Source organism: Hippopotamus amphibius, chromosome 17 (assembly GCF_030028045.1).
Source record: "Hippopotamus amphibius kiboko isolate mHipAmp2 chromosome 17, mHipAmp2.hap2, whole genome shotgun sequence".
Taxonomy (NCBI): Eukaryota; Metazoa; Chordata; class Mammalia; order Artiodactyla; family Hippopotamidae; genus Hippopotamus; species Hippopotamus amphibius.
Window position 1 is genome coordinate 58,028,654 of NC_080202.1, and position 17,033 is coordinate 58,045,686.

General features: G+C 55.7%; 1 protein-coding gene across 1 annotated transcript in view; it reads right to left on the reverse strand.

The window, feature by feature from the left end:
* The window catches only part of KIF19 (kinesin family member 19), a 32,267-nt gene that overhangs the window by 6,022 nt on the left and 9,212 nt on the right, over positions 1 to 17,033 (reverse strand). Inside the window, exons 3-15 of the mRNA XM_057717261.1 lie at positions 14,831 to 14,941; positions 14,105 to 14,192; positions 13,688 to 13,824; positions 12,527 to 12,652; positions 11,985 to 12,179; positions 10,462 to 10,608; positions 9,011 to 9,133; positions 7,582 to 7,747; positions 6,740 to 6,914; positions 6,434 to 6,632; positions 5,577 to 5,847; positions 5,358 to 5,479; positions 4,741 to 4,877 (exon numbers count right to left, since the gene is read on the reverse strand). Of these exons, the coding sequence (XP_057573244.1) occupies positions 4,741 to 4,877; positions 5,358 to 5,479; positions 5,577 to 5,847; positions 6,434 to 6,632; positions 6,740 to 6,914; positions 7,582 to 7,747; positions 9,011 to 9,133; positions 10,462 to 10,608; positions 11,985 to 12,179; positions 12,527 to 12,652; positions 13,688 to 13,824; positions 14,105 to 14,192; positions 14,831 to 14,941 (1,997 nt within the window). The remainder of the gene's footprint in view (positions 1 to 4,740; positions 4,878 to 5,357; positions 5,480 to 5,576; positions 5,848 to 6,433; positions 6,633 to 6,739; positions 6,915 to 7,581; positions 7,748 to 9,010; positions 9,134 to 10,461; positions 10,609 to 11,984; positions 12,180 to 12,526; positions 12,653 to 13,687; positions 13,825 to 14,104; positions 14,193 to 14,830; positions 14,942 to 17,033) is intronic.

Consider the following 17,033-nt stretch of genomic DNA (forward strand, 5'->3'; position numbering starts at 1 on the left):
CCCCCAGCACCAATCCCATTGACCTGGAAAACCGATACACCAGTTTGGGTTGAGCCATGGCCTTTAACCATAGAAAAGTTAGAAGCGCTAACAGAATTAGTGACTGAACAGTTAGAAAAGGGACATATTGAAGAATCTTTTAGCTTATGGAACTCTCCAGTATTTCCAATAAAGAAAAAAACTGGTAAATGGCGTTTATTAACAGATCTCAGAGCAGTCAATGCAGTTATACAACCAATGGGGGCCTTACAACCAGGCCTCCCATCACCTAATATGATCCCTGCTAATTGGCCTTTAATAGTTATTGATCTGAAAGACTGCTTTTTCACCATTCCATTCCATCCCAGTGATAAAGAAAAATTTGCTTATTCTGTGCCTGCATTAAATAATAAAGAACCTAGGAAAAGGTTTCAGTGGAAGGTGTTACCTCAAGGCATGTTGAATAGCCCTACTATTTGTCAGAATTTTGTTGCTAAAGCCCTTGAACCAGTACGACTAGAATTTCCTAGTTGTTATTCATTACATGGATGATATCTTGTGTGCTGCTCCTAATCAAGATTTACTTACTTCTGCGTACACTAACATGCAGCTTTGCCTTGATAAAGCAGGCCTTAAAATAGCTCCAGAAAAAGTACAGATGCATAGCCCATATCAATATTTGGGCACAATAGTTGATAGAACGACTATTAGACCACAAAAGGTGGAACTGAGGACAGATCAAATCCAAACTCTTAATGATTTGTAAAAACTCTTAGGAGATATTAATTGGCTTTGCCCATGCATAGGGGTCCCCACATATGCATTGTCTAACCTATTTGCATTGTTGAAAGGGGATTCAAAATTCAATAGTCCAAGAACTTTAACATCAGCTGCTTTAGAGGAACTAAAACTTGTAGAAAATAAAATTCATTCTTCTCAATTACAGAGAGTAACTGTTCATCAGCCATTGCAATTAATTATATTACGTTCTCCTCATTCACCTACGGGGATATTAATGCAAAATGAAGGAATTGTGGAATGGTTGTTTTTAGCAAATACTATGGTAAAATCCTTGTTACCTTATTTAGAATTATTAACTCAGTTGGTTCTGAAGGGAAGAACTAGAAGTAGGCATTTAATTGGAACTGACCCTTCACATATAATTATTAATTTAACTACTAAAGAAATTCAGGCTTGTTTCCAAAATTGTGTAAGTTTGCAAATTGCCTTTGCTGATTATATTAGGAAAATTGATAATCACTATCCGAAAAATCCCATTTTGCAGTTTCTTAAAAGAACTCAATGGATTCTACCTCAAATAACAAAATCTGATCCTATACCAGATGCTCCTATAATTTTTACTGATGGCTCTAGTAAGGGCCGAGCAGGATATACAGGATTTAAAATGCGACAAATCCCTGTCCCTCACTTTTCAGCTCAGGAAGCAGAATTATATGCAGTTATCTGTGCTTTGCAAGACATATCTCAGGCCATTAATATTTTATCTAATTCTGCCTATGTGGTTCAAGGCACTAACATGATAGAAACTGCTACTATCAAACAGTCTATTCCAGAGCCTCTTTATGATCTTTTTCTATTACTTCAATGAGTTGTTCATTCTAGAAATGCTCCTTTTTATATTACCCATATTCAGGCCCATCCTACTTTGCCTGGGCCTCTGGCAACAGGTAACAGAGCTGCTGGTAGACTTGTTGCACCCGTATTGGATGAAGCTAAACATTTCCACCAATTAACTCATGTAAATGCTAAAGGCTTAAAAATGAAGTTTGATATTACCTGGAATCAAGCCAAAGATATACTAAGAAAATGTCCATCATGCCAAATTATTAATAATCCTCAGCAATATGAACCCAGCGTAAACCCACAGGGCTTGCACCCTAATTCTTTTTCTTTTTTTTTTTGGCACACGGGCTTAATTGCTCCACAGCATGTGGGATCTTCCTGGAGCTGGGATTGAACCCGTGACCTCTGCATTGGCAGGCGGATTCTTAACCACTGCGCCACCTAGGAAGCCCACACCCTAATTCTTTATGGCAAATGGATGTTACTCACATCTCATCCTTTGGTAAGCTCTCCTATGTGCATGTAACTATTGATACATTTTCTCAATTTATATGGGCTACTGCCCAGTCTGGTGAAACTGCAAAGCATGTGCAAAAGCATTTATATGCATGCTTTGCAGTCATGGGGTTGCCACAAGCCATTAAAACAGATAATGGCCCTGCTTATATTAGTAAAGCATTTCAACAATTTCTTGCTATGTGGTCCATATCACATTCTACAGGACTTCCTTACAACCCCCAGGGACAAGCAATAGTTGAAAGAGCAAACCAACTACTTAAAAACATTCTCCAAAAACAAAAAGGGGGAATCACCCAAGGGCAACAAACAACTTTAAATAAAGCCTTATTCACTATTAATTTTTTGAATGTATCTGTACAGGCTACAGATACAGCAGCTGAGAGGCATTTTCGAGCCTCTTCTAGGAATGTGACTCATCTTAATGATGCACAGCTGCTGATATGGTGGCAGGACCCATGGACTAATATCTGATCATCAGGAAGGTTAATCACATGGGGAAGAGGGTTTGCTTGTGTGTCACCAGGACCAGGCCTGGAATCTGTGTGGATTCCATCTCGGACAGTCAAGCCATATCATGAGCGCCCCAAAGAGACGCCGTCTTGAATGGGACGTGGACCCTCCGGTGATGAGCTTTAAAGGTCTGAGTTTAAAGACAACTAAAATCACAGGCCCTTTACCACAAACACGGATGAGGTTTGCTCTGATTACTATTGCAGTGAGTATGCCCCTTGTCACAGCAAATGAAAAGGATTATACCTACTGGGCTTATGTGCCGAATCCCCCATTATTAAGACCTGTTAATTGGGGAGAAAGATCTATATCTGTTTATATTAATGATTCCTCTTGGATTCCTGGACCAGAGGATAAAAGATTACCTAAACACAAAGGCAAAGAAGGAACCCAATTTAACAGTTCAATGGGTTTTGAAACATGGCCTATATGTATAGGCGCTAATAAAGCATGTCTGAATATAACAATGCAGGCATGGCTGTCTGTCAATTCTCAGAAACCATACCAAAGCACAATTACATTTGTTTTCAGCTTTGAGCTTTGGATATCAAGAGATTAAGTTTACTAATTAGGCCATCCCTGATAGACCTTTGTGTGAAATAAAACGGATATGGGCTGACAGACAAGATTGGATTCTTTGGGATGTTTGCCGTGGGATGGAGGGTGTGATACTACTTAATGGTTCCTATGGAACAGTATGGGACCGGTCCCCTAAGGGGTATGCAGTCTCTAATTGTTCACACCAAAACTCCTCCTGCAATCCCTATAAAAGGTTGTGATGGCATATATATAAACATAATTATACCAATATTGCCACGCACTCACCCTATCCCATCTTATGGCTTAGGACCAGATTGGTACCTCCTTGGCCTCAATTAGAGAATGGCAGAGCTCAAACAGAAATATGGAAACTTCCCTTAAGTTTAAAAACATTACAAATCTGGGATGGCCATAATGCCAGTGACACATCTACTGGGATATAAAGCAGATTACTTCACACTGGACATACAACAATTACAAGCTAAAATAACTGGCATGCAATATGCATCTTTGCAATCTCTACACCAGACTGCTACTTTACAAAGTATAGCCGATGGATTAAAAGCACTGCATCCATTGGACTGGACAAAAAGCATGAGTAGCAGTCTCCTAGACATTTTGATATTCTATTGTTGCTTTTAATTATCTTATGTTTAGTTCTCAGATGCGCAAGAAAAATGCTCCAAGGATTGATGAAAAAAGAAGTAGCTGGACAGCTTATCTTCTCCTACAAAAACAAAGAGGGGGAAATGTGGGAAAACATTCAGAAGTCTTTCTGAAACCTTGAAAATGTTACAATAAATATGGCGAAAAGTAATTAAAGTATGTGGGCTGAGCAACTGGGGGCAGGATGTTCTGCTTGAGCAGCAGAGGAACTAAGGGTGCTGGGCGTGGAGGCCATGGGGGCAAAGGCTACCGTGGAAACAGAAGACTGACCCTCTCTGGGGGTGCAGCCCCATCCTCGCTTGCACACCTCATATCACCCTGTTTGACCCCCGGAGGATGGCTGGTTAGCCAGAGACGGGTACGATTCCTCAGGGGAGGAACAACCTAAGACAGGCACAGTCGCAGAGGGGCCAACAAGGGTGGGGCACAGACCCTTACTCCTTCTGAGAGAGGTCTCCTGCCCCCATGGCTGCGTTGCTTCCCATGCCCAGCTCAGATCGGGACCCAGGAGGCAAACAGAGACCTGGCCAATAGCAGCTGCCCTCCTCCTGCTGTTCTTGCAAAGGACCACTGCCCCCAATCATATGAGGCCTTTGTTTGGTTATTTCAAAGAAAAACCTTGACTGTGGGATGAAACTGGGAGTGTGAGAACCTTATGCTATCTTGCTTTTGGAATGCCGAGAGCTCAATAAAAACAAAGTGGGATGAAGCAGCGGGGCTTTTGATCCTAGAGGTCTTGAGTCACCTGGTCCCATCTTTCTCTTAAATCTGTGTCTGCGTTTCTTTAAGCTTGCGGCACCCGTCATTTGCCCCAAGTCGCCAAGCTGGTCTCGGCACTGCTCCATCCTCCCCAGGAAGCCCTAATCTGGGCTGCCATCTCTGGGACACAGCCTGTGGGGGCTCAGGCTGGCAGGACTGGCAGGAAGTAGTCCCTGGTCTCACCTGTCTGTGCTGAGTGGAGGGAGGAAGCTATTCTTCTGCAGGTGCTGGGCCTCGGAGCTCAGCACCTTCCCGCTCTCTGGGTCAGACTCTGGGGTCAGCAAGGTTCCTGTTGTGCTAATTTGGGGCAAGGAACTATCCTGGGGAGGGAAGGCGGAGGGAGAGAAGGGGCAGTCAGAAGACTCAGTTCTGGACCAGGTAACAGCATAGGTGACAAAGGCACACAGGGTGTCTGGGGCTGTAATATGGGCTTGGCGCCCTAGAGGGCAGTGGGCTTGTTGTTCTGGGTCCTAAGGGGCAAGCTGTGGTCTGCTAGGCAGCCCCAGTGGCACTGCCTAGTGGCCTGGTCTCCTGGGAGGGTGTCTGGGGCCATTTGTGATATCTCAGCAGGCCAACCCTGACCCTCAGACCCTAGCTGGGGATAAGTGCCAGAGAAGAATACCCCGGGATGGGAAACTTACTCAGGCTTCGCAAGGCTTTGGGTGGGATAAGAAGGAAGGCATCAACTCCCTGAGGACCAGCCAGCCTGGCCTTACCACCATCCCAGCGACCTGCAGGCGCTGCCTTGGGCATCAGCCCCTCCCTTAGCACAGGGGCGCGTGCTCAGGCCCAGCGCCCACCTTCAGGGCCCTGGAGGCCACGCGGTCCATGATGGTGGCCCGCTCCAGGCTGCCCTCCTCCTGCTCCCGCAGGTACACTTCGTACAGTTCCTGCAGGTGCTGCGGCACGGCCAGGCTGTAGTCTGCCGGGGGAGAGGCAGGGCTCAGCGCGTGCCCTCGGGCCCACCGCGGGTCGATGGGGCCCGTGGGTGGCTCGGACGCGCCGGGCGCGGGCCCTACCGTCGATGATCTGCCGCTGGGCCTGGATGATCTCGTCGCAGAGGCTGCGGTGCTGCTCCAGGCGGCGCACGGCCTCGCGACGGTGGCGGAGCGCGCCGTCGCGGAGCAGCGCGTGCGACTGCATCTCGGTGTTCTCCACCTCGAGCTCGTGCACGCGGCACAGCAGGCTGAGCACCTCGCGCTGCTCCTCGGAGCCGATGCGCCGCGGCAGCGTCTCCTCCAGGCGCCGGCTCTGTGCGCGCAGCTCTCGGCAGCGCTGCTCCAGCGCCAGCTGGGGACCAAGCAGGGTCTGCGCCGGCCCGCTCGCTGCCGAGCCCGTCCCCACCCCTCCAGTCCCCGGACTCTGGCTGGGCTCCCGGCTGAAACCCCATTGCGAGGCGCACCGTCGAAGCTGTAACTTGGACCCTGCAACCAGGGGCTGCTCCTGAGCGGCCCCTTTGTGCCTACCTTCTTCCTGTCCTGACCACAACCCACCCCTAGAATCAGCTCCGTGGTTCTGCGCAACCCCAGCCCATACGATGCCCTCAGGGCTCATGGTACCCTGAAGCCCCCTGATGTGGACATGCTTCAGAGTAGAGGGCAGAGATCTGGAAAATCCTAATTAGGATATTTGCTACCATTTTTTGAGTCCTTGGTATGTGAAAGGCATTTATTTAATCTTCCCAACGACCCCACTAGGGCTGACTACTCCCATTTTACAGATGAGTAAGAGAGGCGCGAGGAGGTGAAGGAATTTAACAAGGTCATGGGGATTTGTGGCCTGAACACCCAGCCCTCACTCCTCCCACAAGCCTCCCCCAGCCCCTTCCTGCTGCAGCCTCTCAAACCCACTCTCCCGGACCCCAAACCCTGGGTACCTTCTGCTTTCGCAGCTTCTTCTGCTCACCCATCAGGGCAGCGATGCTCTCCCGGGCGGAGACCACCTCGGGAGGCTCCAGGATGTCTGGCTGGTCATCCCCTGTGTCCGAGTCTTTCTCACTGTCATCCTTGGTGTAGGACTCCTTCCGGTGCTCCTCCCGCCACTTGAGGGCCCTGCGTGACTTCTCGTGCTCCCAGCTGCCACAGCCCCACCGCCCAGGGAGACACGGGATTCAGGCCATGGAAGGGGGAGGGCACGGCATGCAGCTCCAGCTCCCAGCCCATTCCAGGCCAGGGGTGCTTACCCAGCGATGGTGAGCAGGTGGCGGGAGGTGTCGATCTGCACCTCCATGGCGTGGTTCTCCAGCTCCAGCAGGTGTCTCCGAACGTCCAGCTGCTCCTGGAAAGCGCTGAGGAGCTGCTCCCGCAGCTGTCCTATCTCAGCCTGCTCACCCTGCCCGCTGTGCAGTTGGACCTCAGCTGCCCCTTAAATGGGAGGTGGGGGAGGTCAGTGGAGGAGGAGGGGTCAGGCCAGGAAAGTCTGGGCCCACCTGGGGCCCTCCCTTCTCTTTCTTCCCTAAAGACTTCCTGTGCAACCACCTCCTCCAGAAAGACCTCCTAGATTACTACCCCCTCCCACATCCCACTTCTGCACTGAGTCTTCAAGCTGTGACCCAAAGGTGATTCCCAGCTTCTCTGTGTAAACTGGGCTCCCATCAGCCTTTAAAGCAACTTTCTGTTATCTATAAAAGGCTCCCCTTGGACATTTTACTGCCATTGGTTGGAAAATCGTCAGAGTAAAGGCAGAAAATCTGTGAGAACTGTATCCCTTCCGGTGACACCCGGCACAGTCTCACAGCCCTGCACTTCAGCCCCGAAAGTGATGCCCCGGCACAGCCAAATATCCACGTGCCTCTCACTCGGGTGAGACCACCCCATCCTCGGGTCGAGTCTCTGAAGCAGAGACCACAATTCCATTGGCAGCTGAAGGACGGAAGGCTCAGAGTGCTTGATGACTAAGCCCAAGGCTACTGAGCCAGAAGGAGTCTGAGTCTGGCTTTGAACCCTGTGCTGCCTGACCCCAGAGCAATTTGAGACAGCCTGGACGGGCGTCGGGAGACGAGCTCCCACAGACCCACCCACACACCTTGGACGTGGCGGATGTGATCCGGCCCCGGGGGGCCGCGGGCCTGGCCCCGCCCACCCTGCTCGTCGATCTTGCACTTGAGCCTCTGGATCTCGCCCCGCAGGTCAGCGATGATGCTGGTGTACTGGGCGATGTGGTAGGAGACGTTGAGTAGGTTCTGCTTCACCTGTGCGGAGGCGAGGGGAGTGGGTACAGCCACCCGGGGGCCAGGGCCTGCCTGCGGGGTCCTCTCTTCTCTCTCCTTCCCCTGATCTTTCTGGATGACAGAAATGGCCTCTCTGCCTCCAACCCTACAACGTCTCACACGACGCGCCTCCACCAGAGGCCATGCTTCTAAAATGCTGCCTCCCCGCTCAACCTTCAGTGGCACCCTGCTGCTTGGGGGAACCTCCTAATTCCTTCTCCTGGTGTTGAAGGCCCACCCCTCTCTCTAGATTTTCTTTTGACTCACGGCTCCATCAGGAATATTCTGCTACAGCGGAGAAACCATCCTGCTCGCCCCACCCCCACCACAGACACCATCTCCTTCCTGCCTTGGGAACTTCTACCCTTACTGCTCCCTCCCTTCTGAAACTTCCTCCCCACCCTTCAGATTCCCCCTTACAGTCTCCGAAGAGCTCCGTGGGATCTCACCAGCGCCCCCTACTGTTGGCATCATTTCGTGCTATTAGTAATATTCTGAACTATCAATTCAGAATATTATTATTACCTTTCTCCTTCCACGATTAAGTTCCTTGAGGGTTGAGATAAAACAGAAAGCACCTGGCACAACGGCTGGCTAACTGTGGTATGGGGAGAATGTTCGTGAAATTCTGTCTTAGAATTCTCACCCCTCCACCCACACGGGTGGGAACAAACGTGTAACAGGTAGCCAGAATTCTAACCCATTCACCAGAGAGGATGAGAACGTTGGCTTGGAAACCAGGCAGACCCAGCTCTAGTCTCAGCGCCATCGCTGCCCACCTGCGAAGTCACATAGCTCCCTTCAACCTCATTTTCCTCAACTATAAAATGGGGACAGAAATAACCACTGCCTCACTTGAGGATCAGATGAGATGATTTGGTAAAGGGCCCACGTGTAAATGCTCAGTAGTGGTCACCTCTATTAGGACTATTAGGATTAGGGGCTTTGGAAGGGTAAACGTCTGAACGAGCATCTGAAGATGAAAACGGGAAGATGGAAGGGGGTGCTGGGGCTGGGGGAGCACAGACCTTGAACAGGACCAAGGGGGCCCTCGGGAGCTGTGGGCTTCCTGGCAGGCAACAAGGAAGGGCACAGGGTTGACACTGGACGGGGGAGTGGGGCCAGTGCCACGGTGGCTGGTTCCAGAGAGCGTGGGGTGGCGTGGCAGGGCCGGGAATCAGTCCAGGGGCTCGAACCGTGGCCCAGGAAGGCGGGCCCTGGGGGGACAGACCAGGGGTCCCTCACCCTGGTGCGGATGTTCTTGGCCCGGCCCGCGTAGGTCAGGGTGTTCCGGGACTCCTCAAAGGCGCTGCTCGCTGGGCTGATGTGGGCGATCATCACCGTGCGGCTGTTCCCCCCCAGGGAGTCCTGGACGGGAGCGGGCGGCTGCGCTCAGCCGGGGCCTGGCTCCCTGCCCCGCTCCTGCCAGGCTGCCCGCCATGCCCCCGTGCGGTGTGGGTGTGCGTTTCCCTCTATCACACACACACACTCACACTCACACTCACAGCTGCTGGCCCTGAGCACCGCAAGGTCTCTCCCCTCCCCCCTCTGCTGTCCCCCCTTCTTCCCTCTTCCAGTTTCTTCTCCAAAGTTCACATCTGAACATTCTGAGTATCTGGGTCGGAGTCTCTGGCTTTCCTTCTCCTCCCCTCATACGTGAGGAGGAGGAAAGGCAGCGGCCCTGGTTGGCTGGGAACCAGAGCGGGGAGAGCCCTGTGGGGCCCTGAGCCCCTTTCCCATCCCCCCGGCCTCCCAGCTCCCCTCTTTTCTGACTGCCGATGGCACTGCTGTCTTGGCCGGAGTGAGGGGGCTGATGGGGACCTCTCCATGAAGCTTGAATTTGGCTTGTGGCCACCCCCTCTCTCCCTTGCCTCCTGGACAGAGAGCACGTGCAGTGGGACTGTGGGGTTGGTGGGGACAAAGTCCTTGGCTGCAGCAATTACCAGCTAAGGGACTTCAGGCAAGAGCTCCTTCCCTTCTCTAATCCTGAGCTTCCCCGGGTTTCTAGGGCGGCAGGATGAACTGTCCCCACGTCCCAGCCTGTAGGTGGAGTGATGCTGCCAGGCCGGTGGCCAGTGAGCGTTAGGTCACCTGCAGCTCTGCGATCAGCCCAGGCAGGCCTCTACCCCAGCACTTACTAGTGTGAGCCCTCGGGAAGGTTACTTAGCCTCTTAGTGCCTCGGTTTCCTCATCTGCAAGTGGAACTAGTAATCCCCTAACTCAGACTCACTGATAAGGTGAAAGGAGCTGGGAGGGGAGTGAGGCACCAAACGCAGGGCCCAGGCAGGAGCGGGCCCCCAAACAGCAGCCTCTGGGAGCCGTGATGCTGACTGACTACCTGAACCCCCCAAATCCAGACAACCCCGGGTTCCCTCAGACCCACAGCCCTGGGGTGGAGGGTCAGATGCAGCCCTTTTCCTTCCCTGCTGCTCTCTCTTTGGTGAGAGTCACCAGATAACACACAGGGCACCCAGTGAAATCTGAATTCTGGATAAATAACAAGTGAGCTTTTCTTTTTCTTTTTTTCTTTTTCAGTATAAGTATGTCCCAGAGATGGCATGGGACACACTGATATCCAAACAGATTTTTGTTGTTTATCTGAAATTCACCGCTAGCTGGGCGCCCTGTGTCTTTCTTTGTGATGCTGGCAGCCCCACCCTGGGTGCCCGGTGCCCAGGCCCGGCGGCCGCTGGTACCTTCAGGAGCCGGGTGAGCTTGCTGTCGCGATAGTTGATGTACTTGTTGCTGCTCTTGTCGCTCAGGGCGTTGATGCAGTTGCCCAGGGCCAGCAGTGAGCGGTTGATGTGGGCGCCCTCTTTCATGCGCTGCCCGCGGTTCTGTGTCTGGGGGGGCAAGCCATGGGCGTGACGCCCCACCCCAGGCCAGCCTGGGTGTCAGCCCCTCCCGGTCCCCTGGGGCTCTGCAGCCGAGAGATGCTGAGGGCCTGGTCCTGCCCTCCGCCTGAGGGTTACAGAGGGCATTTGAGAAGGTCAGAGAACGGGAAGAAGGCCTCTGAAGAAGAGCCGGGGACAGGAGGCTTCCGAGGAGGAGGGTGAAGAGCCTGGCTCTTTGTCTCCCTCGGGGCTGGCCCCGAGGCACAGTTAAGGCGCCGAGAATGAGATACAGGGGGGGTCATGGCTCCGCAGGCAGCTCAGCGGAGAGCTGGCCCAGCCACAGGCACAGCCACAGGCCATGGCCACGGCTACAGGCTTACGGCTCTAGAGGGTGCGCCAGGCTTCAAGGAGGAAGGAGGGAACTTTGTGTGTGGTGGGGGGGGAGGCAGAGTGAGTGTGTGTGACTTGCATGGGTATATGTGACAGCATGTATATACGTATAAGAAAGAGAGTGTGAGGAAGTGCGTCGAGGTGTGTGTGAGTGGGTGTGAGAGCAGGACAGTGCCAAGTCCCAGGAGGTTCTGTCCACAGCCGCCCTCGGGAGATGCCTCTGCCCAGCCTGGTGAACCTGGGATTTGCTTGCTCCAGTGGCCGCAGGGCACACCCTTCCCCCGCTGGCTGCTCCCCTGTACCCCTCCTCCAGGAAGCCCTCTGGCCTTTACTGGAAGAGAGGGGTGTGTTTCTCCAGCCGCACCCTGTTTAAACCAACCCCACATGTTCAAACACGAAGCCCTGTTACTTCTCCCTGGTGCTTGCATTTGCTTCAGTGCTAATGGTGACATCACCCGGTCCTGGCACTCAGGTGACCGTGAACCCTCCACGTCTGCCTGCAGGCAGGGGCCTGGGCGCAGGCAGCAGGGCCAGGCAGGCAGGGCTTAGTGGTGGAGGACAAACGCTGAGAAATGGGTGACAGATTTTCTTCTCTCCCTGATGTGGTTGGCAGGGCCCCCTCCCGCGCTCTGCCCAGGGTCCCCCCAGTCAGGGGACGTTGTCTCCCCGCTGCCCCAGCTCCTCATTGGGCCTATTCATTCTCCTGCCTACTCCCCCGCCTCCTTGGGGGCAGCCACAGTCTCCTTCCCTGGAGAAACCCCCGCACTCCCAGGCCCCTTCACACACACAGCCCCTGGTACTTCCCCAGGAGACCCCCACCCCATCCCATGCTTCCTGCTCCTCTGTGACATTCCTCAGTCCCTTTCCCTCGAGAGCCCCTCATCCCCGCCCTCCCTGGGACAGTCCCCACCCCCACCCCTTGGGGAGCTGGGTGGCCAGCATCCCTGCCCTGCCCCCCGAGCTTTCTCCCCAGCCCCAGGGGGAGCCGGCCTCACCTGGGAGGCCCGCTCGGAGCCGGCCAGGTCAATCATGAACAGGCGGCCCTGCCGCACCTCCTGCAGGACGTTCCTGACCCGGCTGCGCTGGCGCACGGCCACCTGGAGCACAGCGTGGGAGCGGGAGGACGTCTGGTTGGCAGCCGTGGGCTCCTGGGTTCTCTGCCGGTTCCCCTTCATCAGCAGCTGCATGATCTGCGTGGGCAGGACAGGGGGAGGGAGGCCACTCCTGGGGGACCCGTAGGGATGCTCTCACGTCCTGCATCTGAGAGGTCGGGAAGGGGTCTGGGCAGGGGTGGGTGGCCGCTCCCCCCCCCCCCGCCCCCATGTCCTGGGGGCCTGGGAGGTCAGGGTCTGTCTGTAAACTGGGAGGCTGGTTGCCTGTCAGCCCCCAGGTCGGCATGGCTGGGGCATGTCATCCAGGATTCTCTGTCCGCCCCAGCCCAGCTAAGCGGGCAGCTGCTCCTTGGGTGCAGTGCCCAGCCCCACCGCCTCCCCTCCACCCCAGGGGTGAGCGTCCCTCTCAGCTACACAAGACTCGCCTCTTTGGCGTTGATGGTGGAGACCTCGGTGATGCCGGCCACCTGGATCACCCCTTTGGAGTCCTCCCTCAGCTCCAGGTACCCCAGGGCAGGGTTCAGCAGGTCCCGGATCATCTCATTGTAGATCTGATTGGACAGGTTGGGAGGGCAGGGGACAGATGTTAATGGGAGACCAAGGGCAGGAGGTTCAGGCAATGGCCAGGTTCTCCATCCCTGCCGAGAGCTCCAGGCTCCTCCCAGGGAAACCTTGGCGAAGGAGAAAGACCCCCTTCCTTTCTATGGGGTGGGCATAAGGGGGCTTCGCTATCTAGAGGGAAACAACTGGCTGCCAAAGCCAAGAGGACAGAAGGCATCAGAACCAAGTGGGACTCCTTCTGCAGGCTGGCCAGGCACTGGGCAGAGGATGGGACCTGACCCATGGCCGAGACCTCTCTGTTGCCAGGCAACCCACACGCTACCTTCACCTGCCCCCACCTCGCAGGCCCCTGAAGTGCATCCTGCTGGCTGAGTCAACACCATGCTGGCTGGAGCAGCTGCTCGCTGCAATGCCTCGCTACCCTTCCTGAGCTGTCACCCAGGAGATTATCAGGTCCCACAGGGAGCTGGAGAGGCCAGGAGCCATATGGAGGGTAGCCCACTGGCTCTCCTGCCTCTTCTGGCCTCTGTGAGCTCCCACCCCCGCTGACCTATCACTGCCTGGTGGTAGCACTCACACAGGTGGGCATCGGGGGCTGTGGCAAGATAGCGAAGGCTGGCAGGTCCAAGCCTGTCCGTGTGTGTGCAGTTCCCACCTGTACCTATCCACACAGAGTGCCTGCAGGTAGCCTGGCAGGGCAGACAGGGCTGGCTTTAAGGAGTGGGCCCCGGAGGATGGCTGCGGTCTGTGCTCACTGACAAGGCTACGTTGGACTGTGGCACAGTGGGCAGGGCTCAGCTCTAACGCCCCGGGGTCCTGAATTTGAATCCCTGTTCCTTCACTTACTGTGTGACCTCAGTCTAGTTGCCTAACTTCTCTGAGCCTCAGTTTTTATTAAAGTGAGCCAACCATATGCACATGGGAGAGCAGCAGCGATGAGTACCCCCAGGAAACTGCCCCGTGACCCAGGGAAGCGGGCCAGCCCCATCCTCTGGGCCCCAGGGTGGGGTGGAGGGAGGGCTCACCTCCAGGTAGGACATGGACACCTCATATTCCATGTCATCGCTGGTCTCCTCAATGGCACGGAAGAGGTCATTGAGGGTCCGAACGTAGATGCCGGGCTCGTGGTCTGTGCCCAGCATGGTGTAGGTTTTCCCGCAGCCTGGGGCAGAGCAGGGGGTGGGTGGGTGAGCAGGGCAGGGGCCAGGAGCGCAAACCTCCTAGACTGCCAGGGAGGTGGGGAGAGGGGGAGAAGATGGCATCCTTGGCTGGAGATGGGGCTCTGGGTCCAGAGGGCCCTGGGGGAGGACAGTTTCAATCAGCCATATCCTTGGTTTCTGCTGGGGCGAGACTAGCTCTGCAGTGGGGGGCGAGGGGGCTTGATCCTCACAGGGGACAACGGGGACATAACAGTCCTCTCCGCGGGCTGGGCTTCCCCTCACCTGTGGGGCCATAGGCAAAGACAGTGGCATTGTAGCCTGAGATGACGCCTTCGATGAGGCTCTTAGTGGTGGCCTGATACACCATCTCCTGCAGGGAAGAGGAGACCCGTCAGGGGCCTGGGCACAGGCAGGGCAGAGCACACAGGCCCACTGGTACCTCCTGACTCCCAACAGAAGCAGTTTCTGTCCCTGGAACCCTCGGCCCAAGAGAAGTGGGGGTGGGAGGTGGGGGATGGATGTCTCTGCTTTCATCTCATGGCGGGGATGCCAGCCTGAAAGAGAGCTCAGGACACCTGAGATGCCTCCCCCCACAGCCGGCTCCTGGCCCCCAGCCCTGAGGATGCATTACATCTGCTCCTGGGAGCATCCCGCAGATGGGCAAGATGGGGGTCCCTGGAGAGTGTCGGCTTCCCCGAGGCTCCCCTCCCAGCACCAGATGGGCTTCAAGCACCTTTCTCCAGCTCCCACGGGGGCCACCTGTGGGCTGTGCTGTGTGGGTCCCCGGGTAGGGTGGCATCTGCGTGCTGACTGGGGTGTGTCCACGCAGGAGGCTCTGTGTGTACCAGGCAGGCACATGTATACTTGCGTGTGTGGCCAGAGAGCAAGTGATGGAAGGAAGGCTGAGGGTTGGTGGCAGGGTCCCCTAAGGGCTTCCTCCTGAGTGGGTCAAAGGGCAAAGAGGGGATCTTGCGTGTCCTCAGGCCAGGCCTCCCTCCCCCACCTCACCTGGGTAGCAGTGAAGTCAAAGGCCACGTCAAATAGGTAGGACTTCTCCCGGGAGCGGTGCGCCCTCAAGATGTCATCGGGGTCTTCCATTGGATCCATAAGAATCACCATCTGCAAAGGCCCCCAAGCAGGGGCCAGTGGTCACGTGGGAGGCCCAGGCCCACACTGATGCCAACACTGACCTCACCCCTCCTCACTCAAGGCGTGGGAAGGAGTGGGAGGGGCCAGATGATGCTCTGGGTGTCTGCGAGCACCGGGGCCAAGGAGATCAACCGAGTCTTGACAGAGGACGAGGCACTGAGGGGCCATCCTCAGGCCACCCAAGGTCGCAGAGCTCCCTTCCTGGGTCAGCAGGGGAGCCAGGGCCAGTGACAGCCCGAAGAGGACTTGAGAGCAGACAAGGCATGAGGGGCAGCCACTTGGAGGGGCAGAGGGAGCTGACTGATGGAGGAGGCTGGCTCGGGAGCCGGCCCAGCTCCGTGGACTCAGGAGATCCACATGGGTCCCTATGGGTGCACCCCGTCCAGCAACAGGAGTCAGGAGGCCCGGTGCCGGGAGGACCACAGCCTTGGAGCTCCCACCAGACTCCTCCCAGTAGGTACACACCTGTGCTCACTGCATTTAAACTGGCCTAAGACCCCCGGGGTCCCAGCAGGGCCCCCCCCTGGGATTCTCAATGGAGGAGGGAAGAAGGAAGAGGTAAGACAGCTCCCTAGGAGGCCCGACCTCAGGACCCTCACCCAGAGGTCTTATCCAATCAGATGGGGTCCCAGGTAAGCCAGTTAGAGGAGATGCTCCAGACAGGCTGGGCTGGGGCTTTGTGCAGGGAAGGAATAAGGCCACTGACCGAGGCCCCCTCACAGCCTGCCAGAGGCTGGGAGGCCACGGGGAGCTGAGTGCAGGGCGTCTGGGCCTGCGCTGTACCTGGGGTGCCCACCTGTCCCCAGCCACCTCCTCAGGGCTTCAGCCCCAGTGCCTTGTAAGCCTCTCCCAGGATCCAGTTCCTGGCTCAGCAGGAGCCCTGATCAAGTTTCAGACCCAAATGAAGATTCATCGGCCCACCAGTCCCCAGGCATGGGTCCCAGCGGGACGCAACGGAACCTGACCAGCCTGATGGCGCTTGCCCTCCGTGCCGGAGCCCCTGTGCACACTGGCAGCAGCAGCGGCCTGTGGGACACCCTCTGGGCGCCTTTAATGCAGGAGAGGGTGAGCTACATGCACTGGTGCCCATCACCCAGTGATCACCTTCAAATGACCTCTGGGCTCTGCCAAGTTCAGGGCACTGTGGGCATTTGCTTCCTTTGACATCCAGGCTCCTGAATCAGGACACTGTCAGCACGGCTGCCATGGTCCCCTCTTAAAGAGGGCTTTGTCTGGGTCTCCATGTGTCTGGGCCCCAGCCCACACCCCACCCTCCAGAGCATCACGCCCGTCCCTGTCCACGCTGGCACACAATGGAGCCCTTGTGCCCCTCGGCCAGGTGAACCGGAGCTGAGCTGTGGAGGACTGGAGAGGGGGGTGCTCTGGGCTGCCAGGGGGAGCAGCACGGGGGGTTCAGGCCCAGTGACCACGACTGCTGGGCACTTTCTCTGTACCAGGTTTAAGCGAGGCCCCGGGAGGGAAAGTGAGACGTGGTTTCCTGCCTCTTGACATTCACAGTGGAGTGGGGGTTATTTTAATAACAAGCAACGGGCTCTAGGAGGCAATGAGAGCGTAGAGGAGGGGCACCTGATGCAGCTTTTCCACTACTGGAGGGCTTCCTGGAAGAGGTGGCGCCAGCGCTGAGCCTTAAAGGATGAGTAGGAGTTGGCCGAGGAACATGAGGTGAGGAAACAAAAGAGGGAAAAGCACGAGCAAGGCCGCGAGGGGAGAGGCAGGCTGTGGGCGGCGGACCTCAGCTCAGAATCACCAGCGGTTCTTGTGAGAGAGGCAGGGATGCTCCCCCCCACCCCCCACACCCCGTCCTCACTGCCAGGAATCTCGAGAGCACAGACCCAAGACAGCCGCAAAGGAGACACAGGGGCCGCTATACTGCTGCCCCTGCCCTGGGTGGCTCCCGTACATCCTAAATGTCACCCAGGCTGGCACCCAGCGTGTGCCCAAGGAATGTTTTCTGAATAAAGCTGCACCGAGGGAGCTCTGAATGTGCCATGTGCAGTGCTAAGTGCTTTGCAGACACTTTCTCATTTTCTCCGACGACTTA